This window comes from Stegostoma tigrinum, chromosome 6 (assembly GCF_030684315.1).
Source record: "Stegostoma tigrinum isolate sSteTig4 chromosome 6, sSteTig4.hap1, whole genome shotgun sequence".
Lineage (NCBI taxonomy): Eukaryota > Metazoa > Chordata > Chondrichthyes > Orectolobiformes > Stegostomatidae > Stegostoma > Stegostoma tigrinum.
In genome coordinates this window covers 14,154,189-14,173,099 of record NC_081359.1, presented here as the reverse complement: position 1 = coordinate 14,173,099, position 18,911 = coordinate 14,154,189, and the positions used below count along the sequence as shown (strand labels likewise).

The window sequence follows — 18,911 nt, the reverse complement described above, 5'->3', positions numbered from 1 at the left end:
GAGGTGTCAGTGGGGGTGCACTTTGGGGCCAGTGACCATAATTCTATTATTTTTAAAATAGTGATGGAAAGGATATATTGGATCAAAAAGTTAAAGTTCTAAATTGGAGGAAGGCCAATTTTGATGGTATTAGACAAGAACTTTCAAAAGTTGACTGAGGGCGGATGTTTGCAGATATAGGGACGGCTGGAAAGTGGGAAGTCTTCAAAAATGTGATAATGAGAGTCCAGAGACAGTATGTTCCTGTTAGGGTGGAGGGCAAGTCCCGCAGGTGTGGGAAATGCTGGATGACTAGAGAAATTGAAGTTTTGGTCAAGAAAAAGAAGGAAGCATATGTTAGGTATAGACAGCAGGGATCGAGTGAATACCTACAACAGTATAAAGGCAGTAGGAGTATACTTAAGAAGGAAACCAAGAGGGCAAAAGGGGGACAAGAAATAACTGGCAAATAGGGTTAAGTAGAATTCAAAGGGATTCTACAAATACATTAAGGACAAAAGTGTAACTATAGAGAGAGAATAGGGCCCCTTAAAGTCATCCAAGGCCACCTGTGTGTGGAACTGCATACTAAATGAGTATTTTGTATCAGTCTTTACTGAGGAGAAGGATAGGGAAGATAGAGAGTGTGGGGAACTAAATAGTGACATCTTGAAAAATGTCCATATTACAAAGGTGGTGGTGCTGAACATCAAATGCATAAAAGGTGGATAAATCCCCAGGACCTGATCAGGTCCCTAGAACTCTGTGGGAAGCAAGGTAAGAGATTGCTAGACTCCTTGCTGAGATATTTGTCTCATTGATAGCTACAGATGAGGTGCTAGAAGGCTGGAAGTTGGCTAATGTGGTGCTACCATTTAAGAACGGTGGTAAGGAAAAGCCAGGGAACTATAGACCGGTGAGCCTGACATCGGTGGTGCAGGAGTTGTTGGAAGGAATCCTGATTTACAGGATTTGCATGTATTTGGAAAGGCAATAGCTGATTAGGAATAGTTGATGTGGCTTTGTATGTGACAAATTGTGTCTCACTAACTTGATTGAGTTTTTTGAAGAAGTAATGAACAGTATTGAAGAGTGCAGAGTAGTGGACATGATCCACATGGACTTCAGTAAGGTGCTTGACAAGGTGCTTCATGGTAGACTGATTAGCAAGGTTAGATCACATGGAACACAGGGAGAACTAGCTACTTGGTTCAAAGGTAGAAGACAGAGGTGGAGCGTTGTGTTTCAGGCTGGAGGCCTATGACCAGGGGTGCGCCACTAGGATAGGTGCTGGGTCCACTGCTTTGTGTCATTTATATAAATGAATTGTATGTGAAAGTAGGAGATATGGTTAGTAAGTTTGCAGATAACACTAAAATTGGAATAGTAGTAGACAGCAAAGAAGGCTACCTCTGAGTACAATGGGATCTTGATCAGATGGGCCAATGCGTTGGGGACTGACAGATGGAGTTTAAATTAGAAAATGTGAGGTGCTGCATTTTGGAAAGGCAAATCAGCACAGGACTCATACACAATGGTAAGGTCCTGGGGAGTGTCGCTGAACAAAGAGACCTTGGAGTGCAGTTCATAATTCCTTTAAAGTGGAGTCGCAGGTAAATAGGATAGTAAAGATGGTGTTTCATATGCTTGCCTTTATTAGTCAGTGCACTGAGTACAGGATTTGGGAGGTCACGTTGCGGCTGTACAGCACATTGGTTTAGACACTTTTGGAATACTGCATGCAATTCTGGTTTCCCTCCTGTAGGAAAGATGTTGCAAAACTAGAAAGGGTTCAGAAAAGGCTTATGAGGATGTTGCCAGGGTTGGAGGGTTTAAGCTCTAGGCTGAAGCTGAACAGACTGGGGCTATTTTCCCTAGAGCGTCGGAGGCTGAGGGTTGATTTTATAGAGGTTTACAAAATCATGAGGGGCATGGATAGGGTAAATAGGTTGTCTTTTCACCAGGGTGGGCAAGTCCAAAACTAGAGGGCACAGGTTTAAGGTGAGATTGGAAAGACATAAAAAGGGCCTAAGGGGCAACTTTTTCACGTGGAGGGTGGTGTGTATAGAATGAGCTGCCACAGGAAGTGGTGGAGGTAGGTATGATTACAACATTTACCAGGCATCTGAATGAGTGTATGAATAGGAAGAGTTTAGAGGAACATGGGCCAAATGCTGGAAAATGGGTCTAGACTTATATAGGATATCTGGTTGGCATAGATGAATTAGACCGAAGGATCTGTTTCCGTGTTGTGTACCTCTACGACTCTATGAGTACTGAACTTGAAAAGCACTGCGGCATTCTGAGTAGCATTCAATTATTCAAAAATTTAAAGCCTGCTCCAGAATATGACTAGCTAAAGCTGTTACAAAATAAAACTGCCTTAATTGTCAGTTGAAGTATTATCCCAGGAATTGAGTGCTTCATTGAGGCTTACACTTTGTTTCAGTACTGAGGGATTGTTGCATGCTCAGAAGATAAGGAGTGCTGCACTGTTGGAAGGACAGTGCTGAGAGTTTGCTGCACTGTTGAATAGGCAGACGGAAGGAATGCTGAATCGTCAGAAGGTTAGGACTGACAGAATGTTACACTGTTGGAATGGCAGTATTGAGGGAACACTGCAACGTCGAAGGATCAGTTCTGAAAGAGTATTACACTATTGGAAGGCCATTTTGAAGAAGTACTGCACCAGTAATTCATTTATAAAATCATTTATATAAATGATTTGGATGAGAATATAGAAGACATGGTTAATAAGTTTGCAATTTACACCAAAATTGGTGGCATTGTATACAGTGAAAAAGGTTTTCTCAGATTACAAAGGGATCTTGATCAAATGGGTTAATTTACTAAAAAATGGCAGATGGACTTCAATCTAATCTGAGGTACTGCGTTTTGGTGCAACAAACAAGCGTAGGGCTTATACAATTATGGTAAGGTCTTTGGTAATGTTATAAACAGAGCGACCTAGGGATGCAGGTACATAATTCTTTAAAGAATTGTGTCTCACATAGACAAGATGGTTAAAAAGGCATTTGGCACACTTGCCTTAATTACTCAGTCCTTCTGAGTCGAGGAGTTAGGATGTTATGATGAGGTTGTACAGGGCATTGGTGGGACCTCTTCTGGAATGCGCTGTTGTCCTGTTATAGGAAAGATATTATCGAGCTGGAGAGGGCTCAGAAAAGTTTCACCTGGATGGTGAAGGGTTTGAGTTATACAGAAAGGCTGGATAGGCTGGGGCTTTTTCACTGAAGCATCAGAAGTTGAGAGGTGACCTGAAAGAAGTTTATAAAATAATAAGAGGTGTGGATAGAGTTGATGGTGTTTGTCTTTTTCCCTAAGGTGGGGAATTTCAAAATGAGGGGCAGTTTTTATGGTGAGAGGAGAGGGGTTTATAAAAGCCATAAGAGGCTAACGTTTTACATAGAGGCTGGTTTGCATGTGAAATGAACTTCCTGATGAAGAGATGAATGTGGGTACAATCATAACATTTAAAAGACACTTGGATTCCTATGAATAGGAAAGGTTTGGAGGGATATGGGCCAGGAGCAGGCAGGTGGAACTAGTTTAGTTTGGAATTATGTTCGGTATGGACTGGTTGGACCGATGGGTTTGTTTCTGTGCTGCGTGATTCTATGGCTATGACTAGAGGGTCAATGTGGAACGAACACTGCACAATCAACAAGCTGACGATTGTACTGCATTGTAATAGCAACTTTAGATAGGGAAAACGTCACTGTCAAAACAGCAGTTTTGAGAGTTGGCTATTCCCTCAGATAAAGGCACTGAGGAAATGCTGAACTGCTCGAAGTGCAGTACTGAGTAGTGAGGTTGTGCTGAACTGTCAGAAGGTCAGTACTGATGGAGCACAGCAATGTTGGAGGGGCAATAACGAGGGAACGCTGCTTTGATCGAGGGTTAATACTGAAGGAACAATGTAGAGTCAGAGGGGTCGTATTGAGGGAGGACTGCACTGTTAGAATATGAGCACTGAGGGAGTGTTGGATCAAGAGGTGTCCGTTGGATGGCAGTTCTGAGGGTGCACTACATTATCAAATGTTGCAGAGATTCAGGCAGATGAACAAAGAAAATCCCAAAAATTCCTGGGGCTTCTAATAATTTCAGAAAACTGTATTCAAAAATATAAACAAGTTTGCATTTATAAGCCAATTTTATAACCTCAGAATATTTCAAAGCATTTTACAGTCAATGAAGTCCTTTTGGACTGTAGCATTGTAATGGAGGAAATTGTTTAAAGTATTGCTTGCTCCAATGGATATCATTGAGCTTCACTAATTTCTCTATCATTCCATTGCTATGGGTCCATATACAGCCAATCAATTTGTAAATTGAGTCTACAAAATGGAAACAGAACCTCTGCCCTTCCTATTCACACTGGCATTTACTCTCCATTGTGAATAATGAGCATGGAAAACACTGGCATCAGGAATTCAGCAGTGGATAAACAAAGGTAATTCTTCACCCACAGGATTCAATCCATGAACAAGTAAAATGTAAGACAATGTAGATCACCTGTAAATGCGAACTTGAATCATAGTCAGTTTAAAAACAGAGGAAAAGTGCGGATGCCTCAGGCACATCTTGGGGGAGGTGCTGTTGGGATATCCTTTCTCTGCAAGCCAACATGGAAAGCTCAAGAAGTGACTGCCTCAGTTGCCTTAGGCTTTATGCAAAGACTACCTTAAGTCTGTTACACATGGAAACCACATAGCAACTTCTGTATTGCAGTTACTCACCTGATTTTGTCCAAGTGAAATGCCAACAACATCCAAGAATCGCTCTATATAAGAGATTATTGCCCCAAACACAGCTGGACTCCTGGGGTAGTCTCCTTCCTGTTGTGAATATAAAGGGCTGACCATTACGTATTTTGGAAGGGTCAAACATCAGCGTGCGTACAGATTCATTTTAACTGGTTACAGATCTCAGAACTAATACCAACTCTCGATGACCCTGAACTCATCCAAATCTAGATTGTTTAAATGGATATTTTGCGTCCACCCAAGGACAGATAGGACCTCTGTTTAACATCTCACCCAAAAACACATTATTCAGTGCGCTGATAATAAAATGTGAGGCTGGATGAACACAGCAGGCCAAGCAGCATCTCAGGAGCACAAAAGCTGACGTTTCGGGCCTAGACCCTTCATCAGAGACTGCTGTGTTCATCCAGCCTCACATTTTATTATCTTGGAATCTCCAGCATCTGCAGTTCCCATTATCTCTTATTCAGTGCGCTATTTCCTTAGGACTTTGTCTGACTGCACAGTGTTCCCTTAATATTGACCTTCCAAAATGCAGCCCATTCTGAAGTGCTATTGGGAACTTCTCTTCTCAGTAGAATATTGGAGCAATAACCTAGTTAATGGTAATTCAACACAAATCACTGGTTGAAATTTATTTAGAATACTGTGCGCAGCTTTGGCTGTTCTGTTGTGGGAAAATCTGTGGAAGGTTACAGAAGGGATCAGTGCAATATCTGTTAACAAAGTCTGGAGGTGGATGAACACAGCAGGCCAAGCAGCATCTCAGGAGCACAAAAGCTGAGTTTCGGGCCTAGACCCTTCATCACCCTCTCTGATGAAGGGTCTACTGGCCTGCTGTGTTCATCCAGCTCCACACTTTGTTATCTTGGATTCTCCAGCATCTGCAGTTCCCATTATCACCAGTGCAATATCTGTTGCCTGTTATATTACGTTGCCCACAATATCTTCTCCTTCATGGATAACATATTCCTTCTAATTCTTGCAGATAGGCAGATTTAATTCTCTCAATATTTCCTGATTGAGTTCTTTGGAATGTGCATCTTCTCAACCTCTGCTCTTTTCGTCTGTCCCTCTTTGATTCAACTGCACTATTCAACACTGACCAATCCCAGATATTTTGCCAATTGCCACGCTGCAATCAGTAACTGTGGGTATGTTGAGTCATAACTCAGACAGATTACACAACTTCAAACAGCATTAGAGATAATGGGAACTGCAGATGCTGGAGAATTCCAAGATAATAAAATGTGAGGCTGGATGAACACAGCAGGCCAAGCAGCATCTCAGGAGTGTTCATCCAGCCTCACATTTTATTATCTTCAAACAGCATTACATGGAATGTCCAACTCCGACACTGGCTGTTCAGCTCATCTGGTTTATGTCAATGTTTATGCTTAACACCACCTCAGCAAAGTTATGATTTGCACTGAATTAGCTTCTAAACTGAAAAGCAACAGCTCATTTCCAATTAATGCACACGAGAATTAACGTTCCTGAGCTTCTCAGGTTTCCCATTCCTTCCCAAGAGAGCCGCAACACAAACCATCAAAGCACAGTACAAGATCCTGCCTCACCTCAACAATCCTAATGATGGTTTGAAAAAAAAATCTAATACACTAATCACGGCCTTACTCTGAATAATGCACTACCTTCACAGGATTGTAAAATCCTAATGGGTTACCTTGGTAACTGCTTGAAGCTGTCTGTTGCCATGGTGAATGAGGTTCATAATTGAATTGGTAGCCCCTGGGGTGTCAAAATCATCAGCAAAGGCAGCCTGCACATTGACTTTAGTTGCATTTAACCTGGATACAAAACAAAAAAGCAAAGAGCACACAATTTACATGTTAAAAATAAAGAAAGAATGATCCATATATTGTTTAAGCGAAGGCAATAAGGCAATATAAAATGGTTTTTATTGAAAGCATCTGATAATGATTGTGGCTCAAAGAATGAAACCAGAGGGATAACAATGTGATCCTTCACTCCTAGCAGAGAACATTAGAAAACTGGGCACTGCAGCCATCAGCTTTCGTTTTTGATTAAAATGGAAAATCACAAGTGCTCCCAGAGAATTTGCTTTCTTGGCAGCGGTAGATCAAGTCGTCAACCCCCTCAACCCTACTACATTTTGATCAATATGCTGGAGAATTTATCTGAGCTGACATTACAGGAAGATGATAATTTTTAGAACATATTTCTACTTGCTGGATTAACTCAGCTTTGTAACACAGAGTAGAACATGTAGCAACTCAGTGGCTTAGTGAATTTCAAACCTTTTAAAGAGCCTACTTCCTAAAATAAATTTTTTAAAATTCTGAGGGGATCACAAAGTACACAGTGATTTCGGGTCCATAAATGGTCATAGGTTAAAGTCTCAACCAAAGTCCTGAGCAAAACAAAAAACTAGGTTGACACTTCAGTGCAATACTGAGAGAACTTAGTGCTGCAGGCAGGTTTGTTTTTGGATGATTTCAATGAAAATTGCAGGAAATTTCACTTGTTTCTTCAGGGAATATTTTTTGCTTATTACACCTCACAACAGTTTATCACATTGTTGTTTGTGGGAATTTGCTGTGTGTAAATTGACACCACCTCCCCAGAATAAAACTTCAAAAATATATTGTTGGTTGTATAGTGCGTTGGGATGCTCTGAAATTGTGAAAGGCAAGATAAAAATAAGAACTAGGAGCAGGAGTAGGCCATCTGGCCCCTTGAGCCTGCCCCACTATTTAATAAGATCATGGCTGATCTTTTTGAGATTCAGCTCCATCAACATGCCCACTCACCATAACGCTTAATTTCTTTATTGTTCAAAACTTTATCTAGCGTTGCCTTAAACACATTCAGTGAGGTAGCTTCAACCGCTTCACTGGGCAGGGAATTCCACAGATTCACAATCCTTTGGGTGACGTTCCCGCTGATCTCAGTCCTACATCTGCTTCCCTTTATTTTGAGGCGATGCCCTCTAGTCCTAGTTTCACCTGCTAACGGAAACAACCTCCCTGCTTCCACTTTATGTATTCCCTTCATAATCTTATATGTTTCTATAAGGTCTCCCCTCATTCTTCTGAATTCCAATGAACATAATTCCAGTCTACTCAGTCTCTCCTCATTATCCAACCCTCTCAACTCTAGAATCAAGAGAAAATGTGAGTCTTTCCTTTTGATTACCATACCTCTCCCATAGTAGAGTTTCATCAACCGATGGGCAGATCAACTGTCCTCTCATGTAAGCAGATGCATCATCAATAAAAGCTGAAATGGAGTGCAGCAGATTTCCAGCTTCTGCCATGCTTGCATCACTGTATTCCACAGCTACAATTCAAACAGTACAGATTCAGCAAGGTTCTCCTGTTAGATATAAACACTTTATTTTAAACTGTTAAAGCTTTCATACCTGATCTGTATTTTGAGAGAAGACAAAACATGCGAAACTGATTTGCAGAGAACTTTTCCAAGAAGTTCTGGTTAATAATCAGAGAAATCACAAAGTTATCATTTGTGAATTACATTATAGAGCAATGATAAGTATTAAAAGCATCATCTGATGAAGCACAGTGAGAAGAATTACAGATTCAAGCACTGCGAGCATTAGGCTGCAGCCAGAAAATGTGCTACACAACTAGAATTGAGCTCCCAAGTCCACAAAGAAGTACAGTACAAAAGCTTGCCTTTCAGTCCAACCTCTTTTAGGAGTTTTTCACATTCCAGTCAAATCTCTCCCTATAACTTACTTCATATCACCCTCACGGCAAAGGCACAATTTCACAATCGCCCCCAGCGTGAGTTGGGAGTCAGGTATGGAGCCTAATAAAATTCTCCAAATGGCATTCAATCCACAATAACCTGACTGAAATGTTGTGCCGTGAGGGTGGGGAAAATGTAAGGCCTATGCTGGTCTTTTTGCTCTTGTCTCAAGTGATGCCTTTAAAATGGGCAATTAATGGTCAGCCTCAATTTTGAGGCTGGTGGGAGGAGGTTTGGGGGGGGGGGGTATCAGGCTGCTTGAGCCTCAGGTGGAAAGGTAAAGGTCACCTTCCAGGATGCACCTCCACAGGATCACCCGCAGGTCCTCCCTCACTTCCTGGACTCTCCAAGATCTCCAACTCCCTCCATTGCCTTGACTTTCCTCCTGTACTTACATTTATTTGTCAATCTCCTTATTTTCAGAATGGTTATTGTATACATAGTGAGTCAGATGAGCCAAATCTCTCAGCATGTGCTACATCTCCTTCTCCTTTTCTCAGTCCTGACTAGAATCACATCTTTTTTGCATCCCTATAGCAAGATCTAATTTCAGTTGAATTTTTTTTGCTTGTTTGGGTTCCACTTCTCATTGCCATCCTGCATCCTTTCCTGTTGAGCTGCAACTTGGAAGTATGCACAAGGCGAGGCCACTGCAGTGGTAATAGATTACTGTCATTAGGGTGGGGGGGGTTGGTGCACGGGGAAATTAACATGCTGCCAAGTATTCCTCAAATCTGTATGATCAGTTTAAGGCTCCCGTGTAACACTTGCAAAAGTCTTCTCCTTTATGTTATTGTATTTGCACAGCTGCACAAAAAAAATTGTAAAGACAAAGGCACCCCAGAAAACCAACAGAAAGCATGTTGCTGCAGAAATAATGGGAACTGCAGATGCTGGAGAATCCAAGATAACAAATTGTGGACCTGGATGAACACAGCAGGCCAAGCATCATCTTAGGAGCACAAAAGCTGACATTTCGAGGCTAGACCCTTCATCAGAAAACCTTTTCTGATGAAGGGTCTAGGCCCGAAACGTCAGCTTTTGTGTTCCTAAAATGCTGCTTGGCCTGCTGTGTTGATCCAGTTCCACACTTTGTTCGCATGTTGCTGTAGCCCATCTGTGATTTGTTTCTTGAAGGCTATTGTGCTTAATATTTAAAATACTGGGAGGTGGGGAGGGGAAGGAAGAGAATGCAAATAAGAGACTGTAAACAGTTCATCAATGCCTAATATTCAGGCGGTGACATTTGTGAAATCACAATTTCCTAACCTCTGCTTTCAATCACTTAAGCATGTTGCATTATGTCTGGAATGCCTGGGTTTCAACAGGTGATCATACAGGCAGGATTAGGCCATTTGGACCTTCTAGCTCGCTCTGCCATTAAAAACGATCATGATTAATCCAATTGTGGCCTCATTGCCATATTCCTGCTTGATCCCAATAACCTATTACTCCATTGATTTGATTTGATTTATTGCTGTCACATGTAATTGAGTACAGTGAAAAGTTTGCTGTGCAAGCACTGCAGGCAGATCATAGCAAACAAAGACATACAGATGCTCAGACAGAGCAAGGCATACAAGGTTACAGTCACACAGGAGATGCACAAAAGCAAGATCAACATTAGATTTGAAATTAAAGAGGTCCAATCAGCAGTCTAATAGGTGAAGTTTAGACATGGAATGATTGTAAGAAATGTCAGAATAAAATCTGTTTTAGAGAGCTCACAAAGAGTCGCTCGGTGTCAGTGTTATTTTGGGGTTCTGATAATCAAGAATGCAGCAATGTTGGCAGTTTGAGCAGCATCAGCTCAAATCTGATGAGTTGGAGGCTGAAAAACAGACACTGTGATGCATCAGGGAGGGGGAACAGTACCTATATTCTTTGCAGCAGGAAGCAGTCATGCCTCTTAGGGTAAACTGTCTGTTGGTCAGTGTAGAGGCGTAGGATAATGCGACAGCAAGTGAGATAGGTAATGGGACCCATTGGGCAGCAGTGCAGGAGGCACAGTCTTTACAATTTCCAACAATTCTGAAGTTCTTTCAGCTTGTCTGGATGACAGCAAGGGCTTCAGGAAGGATGAGTCAATCGACCATGCCACTATGTTACAGAAAGGCACTCAATCTGGGAGTAAATAGGAATGTAATAGCAGTGGGGAACAGCAGAGAAAGGAGGATTAACACTATTCTCTGCAGCAAAAGGCACGAGTCCAGAAGGCTGTACTGCCTGCCAGGTATGACGGCTCATTTGCTCAGTACTGGACAGGAACATGGAATGGGAGGAGTCATTGTAGTTCATGTTGGTACCAAACTTATAGGACAAAGAAAAGGTCTTTGCATATTCAGTATGAATTCAGTCCTGGGAAACACTGGAGCTGTTCCGCTGGGACGGTATCCACCCAAACAATGCCAGGGTTAGTGTTCTTGCCAACGCCACAGGCAAATAGAGAGGATATTAAACTGAATAGTCAGGGCAAGGAGTCAAATTTTGGAAGATACAACAAATAAAACAAGGGACTGAAGGCAAAGAGAAAGGTATTAATACAAAGATAGACAAAGGCTGTGATCGAAAGGAATAGACAGTATAAATCTAAAAGCCAACCAATATCTAAGAGATAATGGGAACTGCAGATGCTGGAGATTCCAAGATAATAAAATGTGAGGCTGGATGAACACAGCAGGCCAAGCAGCATCTCAGGAGCACAAAAGCTGACGTTTCGGGCCTAGACCCTTCATCAGAGAGGGGGATGGGGGGAGGGAACTGGAATAAATAGGGAGAGAGGGGGAGGCGGACCGAAGATGGAGAGAAATGAAGATAGGTGGAGAGGGTGTAGGTGGGGAGGTAGGGAGGGGATAGGTCAGTCCAGGGAAGACGGACAGGTCAAGGAGGTGGGATGAGGTTAGTAGGTAGCTGGGGGTGCGGCTTGGGGTGGGAGGAAGGGATGGGTGAGAGGAAGAACCGGTTAGGGAGGCAGAGACAGGTTGGACTGGTTTTGGGATGCAGTGGGCGGGGGGGAAGAGCTGGGCTGGTTGTGTGGTGCAGTGGGGGGAGGGGATGAACTGGGCTGGTTGAGGGATGCAGTGGGGGAAGGGGAGATTTTGAAACTGGTGAAGTCCACATTGATACCATATGGCTGCAGGGTTCCCAGGCGGAATATGAGTTGCTGTTCCTGCAACCTTCGGGTGGCATCATTGTGGCAGTGCAGGAGGCCCATGATGGACATGTCATCAAGAGAATGGGAGGGGGAGTGGAAATGGTTTGCGACTGGGAGGTGCAGTTGTTTGTTGCGAACTGAGCGGAGGTCAGTTCTAAGACTAGGATTTACAAAGGAAGCAAAAGGATAGTTCCAAAAGCTCTGAATACGTTCCGAATTCTGACTGTGAGTAATAGTAGCCTTCAAAACAAAGGGGTAGCCCACTGGTAATGTCGCTCTGCCCACTGCTGACATTGCTCCGCCCACCACCTTCACAGCAAGCATCTTCAGACAAGACAATAACACCCAGCCCTGCTAAGTCTTCACCAGTCCCTCAGACCTCCCACTTACTGAGGACGAATGGTCAGTCCTCAAGAAAGGACTCACCTTTGTCCCCCTCCACCCACAAATCGACGAATATAACTCTCGCTTGGACAGTCAGCAGTTTTTCTGCCATGTCCACGTTTATTTCTTTAACCATGAGCCTAACCCTCCCTCTACTGACCCCTCCTCCTGCCTCCAACGCACCCCCTCCTCCTGGACACCACCCCAAAGCCTTCTACCCTTCCTCAACCTCTTCATCACCAATTGTCGTCAAGACGTCGATCACCTCCACCTCTCCACCCCTCTCACCCACTCCAACCTCTCCCACGCAGAACATGCAGCCCTCCACTCCAATCCCAACCTCACCAAAAACCCACGGACAAGGGAGGCACAGTAGTAGTATGGCACACTGACCTCTACATCACCGAAGCCAGGCGCCAGCTCTCTGACCCCTCTTCCTATCGCCCCCTTGATCATGACCCCACCCCTGAGAACCAAACCATCATCTCCCAAACCATCCACAGCTTCATCATCTCAGGTGGCCTCCCACCCACAGCCTCTAAACTCATCATTCCCCAACCTCACACTGCCCGCTTCGATCTCCTTCCCAAAATCCACAAACCTGCCTGCCCTGCCCTGCCATTGACTCCGCCGGCTCATGCCTCACCGAACTCATCTCCACCTATCTGGACTCCCTTTTCTCCCCTTGATCCAGGAACTCCCTACCTACATCCGTGAAACCACCCACGCTCTCCACCTCCTCCAGAACTTCCAACTCCCCGGTTCCCAACGCCTCAATTTTTACCGTGGATGTCCAGTCCCTAAACACCTGCATTTCCCATGCAGATGGCCTAAAGGCCCTCTGCTTCTTCCTGTCCCGCAGGCCCGACCAGTCCCCCTCCATTGACACCCTCAACTGCTTATCCGAACTCGTCCTCACCCTCAACAGCTACTCCTTTAATTCCTCCCACTTCCTACAGACAAAGGGAGTGGCCATGGGTCCCAGCATGGGCCCAAGCTATGCCTGCCTCTTTGTAGGATATGTGGAAAAATCCCTATTCAGAAGCTACACTGGCCCTATCCCCTATGTCTTCCTCCGTTACACTGATGACTGTTTCAGCCCCGCCTCCTATTCCCACAAGGAGCTCGAACAGTTCATCCACTTCACTAACACCTTCCACCCCAACCGTAAGTTTACCTGGACCAGCTCTGACACCTCCCTCTCCTTCCTGAACCTCTCTGTCTCCATCTCTGACATCCACCTGGAAACCGATATCCATTTTAAGCCCACCGACTCCCACAACTACCTAGAATACTCCTCCTCTCACCCACCTTCCTGTAAAAAGGCTATCCCCTATTCCCAATTCCTTCGCCTTCACTGCATCTGCTCCCAGGATGAGGCATTCCACTCCTGAACATCCCAGACGTCCTCTTTTTTTTCAACTTTCCCTCCACAGTGATCGAAAATGCCCTCAACCATGTTTCCTGCACTTCCCGCAACTCATCCCTCACACCCCCTATCTGCAATAATAACCAAAACAGAATACCCCTCATCCTCACGTACCACCTCACCAACCTCCAAATCCAATGCATCATCCTCTGACATTTTCACCATCTGCAATCTGACCCCACTACCAAAGACATTTTTCCCTCCCACCCTTATGTGCTTTCCAGAGGGACCACTCTTTCCGTGACTCCCTTGTTCACTCCACACTTCCCTTCAGCCCCACCACACCCGGCACTTTTCCCTGCAAACGAAGTAAGTGCTACACCTGCCCCTATACCTCTCCTCTCACCCCCATCCCAGGCCCTAAGATGACCTTCCACATCAAACAGAAGTTCACCTGCACATCTGTTAATGTGATATACTGTATTCACTATTCCTGTTGTGGCCGCCCCTATATCAGGGAAACCAAAGTGAGGCTTGGGGACCGCTTCTCAAAACACCTACGCTCAGTTCGCAACAAACAACTACACCTCCCAGTCGCAAATAATTTCAACTTCCCCCACCCACTGCTCAGACAATACGTCCATCCTGGGCCTCCTGCATTGCCACAATTGCCACCCGAAAGATGCAGGAACAGCATCTCATATTTCGCTTGGGAACGCTGCAGCCCAATGGTATCAATGTGGACTTCACAAGCTTCGAAATCTCCCCTCCCCCGACCCACACCCCAAAAGCAGCCCAGCTAGTCCCCACCTCACTAACCATTCCTCCCACCTCAAGCTCCACCCCCATCTCCTACCCACTAACCTCATCCCGCCTCCTTGGCATGTCCGTCCTCCCTGAAACGACCTATCCCCTCCCTAACTCCCCACCTACATTCACCTTCACTGGCTCTGACCCCGCCTCTTTGACCTGTCTGTCTCTTCTCACCCTACCTTCTCCTTTATCCATCTTCTATCCGCCTCCCCCCTCTCCCTATTTATTTCAGAATCCCCCTCCCCTCTCCCATTTATGAAGAAGGGTCTCGACCCGAAACGTCAACTTTCCTGCTCCTCTGATGCTGCTCGGCCTGTTGTGTTCATCCAGCTTCTCACTGTGTTATCTCAGCCTTCAAAACAAATTGGATTAACGTACAGTGAAAATAGAGGTAAGTATGTAGCAGCCAATTCTGAGACATGGCTGCCAAATGTATCTGGAAGGGTATATGACAGTTGGAAATAACAGGAAAGTCGGAAAAACATGGAGGAGGGGCTCTGTTAATTAATAATGATAGGAGCACAATAGAGAGTGGTTACCTCAGGTTGGGAAACTGAGTGGTAGAAATAACAGTTTATAGAGGCAATAAGTCACTTGCAGAAATGATGTCCAAGCCCTCTGACAATAACCACACAGAAGAGGAGGCTAGATTTTAATCCACATATCAACTGGGAAAGTCAGAAGGGCAAACGTGACATGGATGAAAACTTCATGGAATGTTTTCAGGATAGTTTCTTGAACACCATGGAGCTGACAGGAAAGCAGGAAGTACTAGACCTGGTTCAATCAAAATTTAATTTAATTCAAATAGGGTTAATTAATGATCACATTTTAAAGGTGCCTCCTAAACAGCAGCAGTCAGAATCTCTGATGAAGGGTCTAGGCCCGAAACGTCAGCTTTTGTGCTCCTAAGATGCTGCTTGGCCTGCTGTGTTCATCCAGCTTCATACTTTATTATCTTGGATTCTCCAGCATCTGCAGTTCCCATTATCTCTGAGCAGTCAGAATATGACTGGATTTTACATTCAATTTAAGGGAGAGAGGAGTGGGTCCACAACTACCTTTACATTCTGAAATAAATACAACTTTTAGGGCATGTAAGTGGGGAGGGGGAATTTTCCACTGGTAGGAGTTGTAGTTGTTGGAAATCTGTAATCTCAACTCCAGGTCAGAGGCTAAGAATCCTTCAGCAAATAAATCACCTTTTGATGCCTCAAAGCCTGAGTAACGAGTGTGATAGTCCCTCTTCCGCACCTACACAGGCCCCAAACCCCACCTCTTCCTCCGGTACATTGATGACTGTATCGGCGCCGCCTCTTGCTCCCCAGAGGAGCTCGAACAGTTCATCCACTTCACCAACACCTTCCACCCCAACCTTCAGTTCACCTGGGTCATCTCCAGCACATCCCTCACCTTCCTGGACCTCTCAGTCTCCATCTCAGGCAACCAGCTTGTAACTGATGTCCATTTCAAGCCCACCGACTCCCACAGCTACCTAGAATACACCTCCTCCCACCCACCCTCCTGCAAAAATTCCATCCCCTATTCCCAATTCCTCCGCCTCCGCCGCATCTGCTCCCACGATAAGACATTCCACTCCCGCACATCCCAGATGTCCAAGTTCTTTAAGGACCGCAACTTTCCCCCACAGTGATCGAGAACGCCCTTGACCGCGTCTCCCGTATTTCCCGCAACACATCCCTCACACCCCGCCCCTGCCACAACCGCCCAAAGAGGATCCCCCTCGTTCTCACACACCACCCCACCAACCTCCAGATACAACGCATCATCCTCCGACACTTTCGCCATCTACAATCCGACCCCACCACCCAAGACATTTTTCCATCCCCACCCCTGTCTGCTTTCCGGAGAGACCACTCTCTCCGTGACTCCCTTGTTTGCTCCACACTGCCCTCCAACCCCACTACACCTGGCACCTTCCCCTGCAACCGCAGGAAATGCTACACTTGCCCCCACACCTCCTCCCTCACCCCTATCCCAGGCCCCAAGATGACATTCCACATTAAGCAGAGGTTCACCTGCACATCTGCCAATGTGGTATACTGCATCCACTGTACCCGGTGCGGCTTCCTCTACATTGGGGAAACCAAGCGGAGGCTTGGGGACCGCTTTGCAGAACACCTCCGCTCAGTTCGCAACAAACAACTGCACTTCCCAGTCGCAAACCATTTCCACTCCCCCTCCCATTCTCTAGATGACATGTCCATCATGGGCCTCATGCACTGCCACAATGATGCCACCCGAAGGTTGCAGGAACAGCAACTCATATTCCGCCTGGGAACCCTGCAGCCTAATGGTATCAATGTGGACTTCACCAGTTTCAAAATCTCCCCTTCCCCTACTGCATCCCTAAACCAGCCCAGTTCGTCCCCTCCCCCCACTGCACCACACAACCAGCCCAGCTCTTCCCCCCCACCCACTGCATCCCAAAACCAGTCCAACCCGTCTCTGCCTCCCTAACTGGTTCTTCCTCTCACCCATCCCTTCCTCCCACCCCAAGCCGCACCTCCATCTACCTACTACCTTCATCCCACCTCCTTGACCTGTCCATCTTCCCTGGACTGACCTAACCCCTCCCTACCTCCCCACCTATACTCTCCTCTCCACCTATCTTCTTTTCTCTCCATCTTCGGTCCGCCTCCCCCTCTCTCCCTATTTATTCCAGTTCCCTCTCCCCATCCCCCTCTCTGATGAAGGGTCTAGGCCCGAAACGTCAGCTTTTGTGCTCCTGAGATGCTGCTTGGCCTGCTGTGTTCATCCAGCCTCACATTTTATTATCTTGGAATTCTCCAGCATCTGCAGTTCCCATTATCTCTGAGTGTGATAGACTTGCCTGGATGAGTACTCCCCAATAACACTCAAAGAGCTTAGCACCATCCAGGACAAATCAACTATCTAAAGGCCACCACCTCCACCAACATTCACTCCATCCACCACTGACATACAGAAGCAGCAGTGTTTACCATCTACAAAACGCACTGCAGAAATTCACCAAAGCTCCATGATCACTGCCATCTGGTATGATAGGAAAGCAGATGAATGGAAACACTGTCTCCTGCAAGTTTCTGTCCCAGTTATTCATCATCCTGACTGGGAAATATATCACCGTTCCTTCCACATCACTGAGTCAGAATCCTGGAACTCAATACCTAAGAGTATCCCTGCACCAAACCGCAGCAAATAACAGATGAATTCAACAGGTACTTTGCATCCAACTTCACTGCAGAGGAAATGTAATATCCAGCAGCATGAATGAATCAGGAAGTGAAAAGAAGAAACAACTCAGGATAGTTGATACACTGGTTCTGATCTTCCAAACAGTCCCTTGATATGAGATAGTTTCATTAGATTGGAAGGTAGTGAAGGTAATGACATTATTCAAGAAGGAAGACAGAAAGCAGGAAACTACAGGCCAGTTAGCTTAACATCTGTTGTAGGGGAAATGTTACAAGCTATTTATTAGAAAAATTCTGGCAGCCCACTGTTCAAGCCCAGATTTCAAGGCAATCAGGCAGAGAACTTTTTGAGAGGGAAGTCATGTTTGACCACCCAATGTGATGGAGGTCTTTTAAGGTTAACACATGTTGAGGTTAAAGAAGAACCAGCAATATATTGAACTTGAATTTCCAGAAGGCATAAGGTGTCACATTAAAGGTTATGTAGGAAAATATCATAGTGTAACAGATAGCATTCAGGCTGTCTAACAGAAAGCTGAGAGGAAATATGCGTCTTTTTCTGGCTGGCAAGATGTAACAAATGATATACCACTGGGATCGGTGATGGGGGATCGGTGATGGGATTTCAACTGTTTACAAACTATAATATGTTATACAAAGGTCCAAGAGATATGGCTGGCAAACTTGCCAACTAAGTAGTAACTTAACTGAAATATATAAAATCCTTGGCAGTCTTGACAGGATAGATGGAGAGGATTTTCTTGTTAAGGAAGAATTTAAAATTAGCGAGGGAGGGGGGAATCATTGATTAAAAACCAGGGGTTGCAGATTTGAAACAGAATTCTCTCCCTGGAAATGTGGCCAAAATAATGACCTTCAATTTCTTTTTAAACATCGATATAGATAGATTCTTGTTAAGCAAAAAGAGTTGAACGGTTATCGGGGTAAGCAAGAACGTGGATTTTAGGTTGCACTCCCATCAGCCACAATATTCTTAAGTGATGGAACAGGCTGGAGGGACTGAATGGCCTACTCCTGCTCCTTGCATGTTTGAATCTATCCATCTATTGCTGCCTTAAAAACATTTAATGACGCCACCTCCTCAGCTTTCTGGGGATAAAGAGTGGTTAAACAGAAACAAAAGTACCCTCATCTCTATACTAAATTGGGGGACTCCTTATACTCAAACTCGTTTTTTGCCCCCAGTTCAGGTTTCCCCAACTTGGGGAAACATCCTTTCACGATTCACCATATCAAGCCCACACAGGATCTTCTGATTTTGAATGGAGTGCACTGACCTGTACTTGGGTTACTATCACAATGCCCATGCTCATTTGGAAAGAGTTTGGACTGCCAGCTAGGTGGGTTGGAATGTGTTCTGAGTGGCCAAGCTTAAGATTTGGGTCCTGGCTTGAGTTTTTGGTTTGTGTTCGAAGTGCTTGGCTCATAATCTGTAAAGTGTTTGGAATGGCCAG

General features: G+C 44.9%; 2 protein-coding genes across 5 annotated transcripts in view; one reads left to right on the top strand and one right to left on the bottom strand.

Annotated features, from left to right (window-relative positions):
- cars2 (cysteinyl-tRNA synthetase 2, mitochondrial) overlaps positions 1-18,911 on the bottom strand; it is a 78,668-nt gene that overhangs the window by 20,851 nt on the left and 38,906 nt on the right. For all 4 annotated transcript variants that reach the window (XM_048532452.2, XM_048532450.2, XM_048532449.2 and 1 more), the window contains 4 exons: positions 8,170-8,236; positions 7,949-8,087; positions 6,451-6,574; positions 4,740-4,838 (listed from right to left, as the gene is read on the bottom strand). In XM_048532452.2, coding sequence (XP_048388409.1) covers positions 4,740-4,838; positions 6,451-6,574; positions 7,949-8,087; positions 8,170-8,236 — 429 coding nt within the window. The remainder of the gene's footprint in view (positions 1-4,739; positions 4,839-6,450; positions 6,575-7,948; positions 8,088-8,169; positions 8,237-18,911) is intronic.
- naxd (NAD(P)HX dehydratase) overlaps positions 1-18,911 on the top strand; it is a 68,522-nt gene that overhangs the window by 42,678 nt on the left and 6,933 nt on the right. The window lies entirely within an intron of this gene.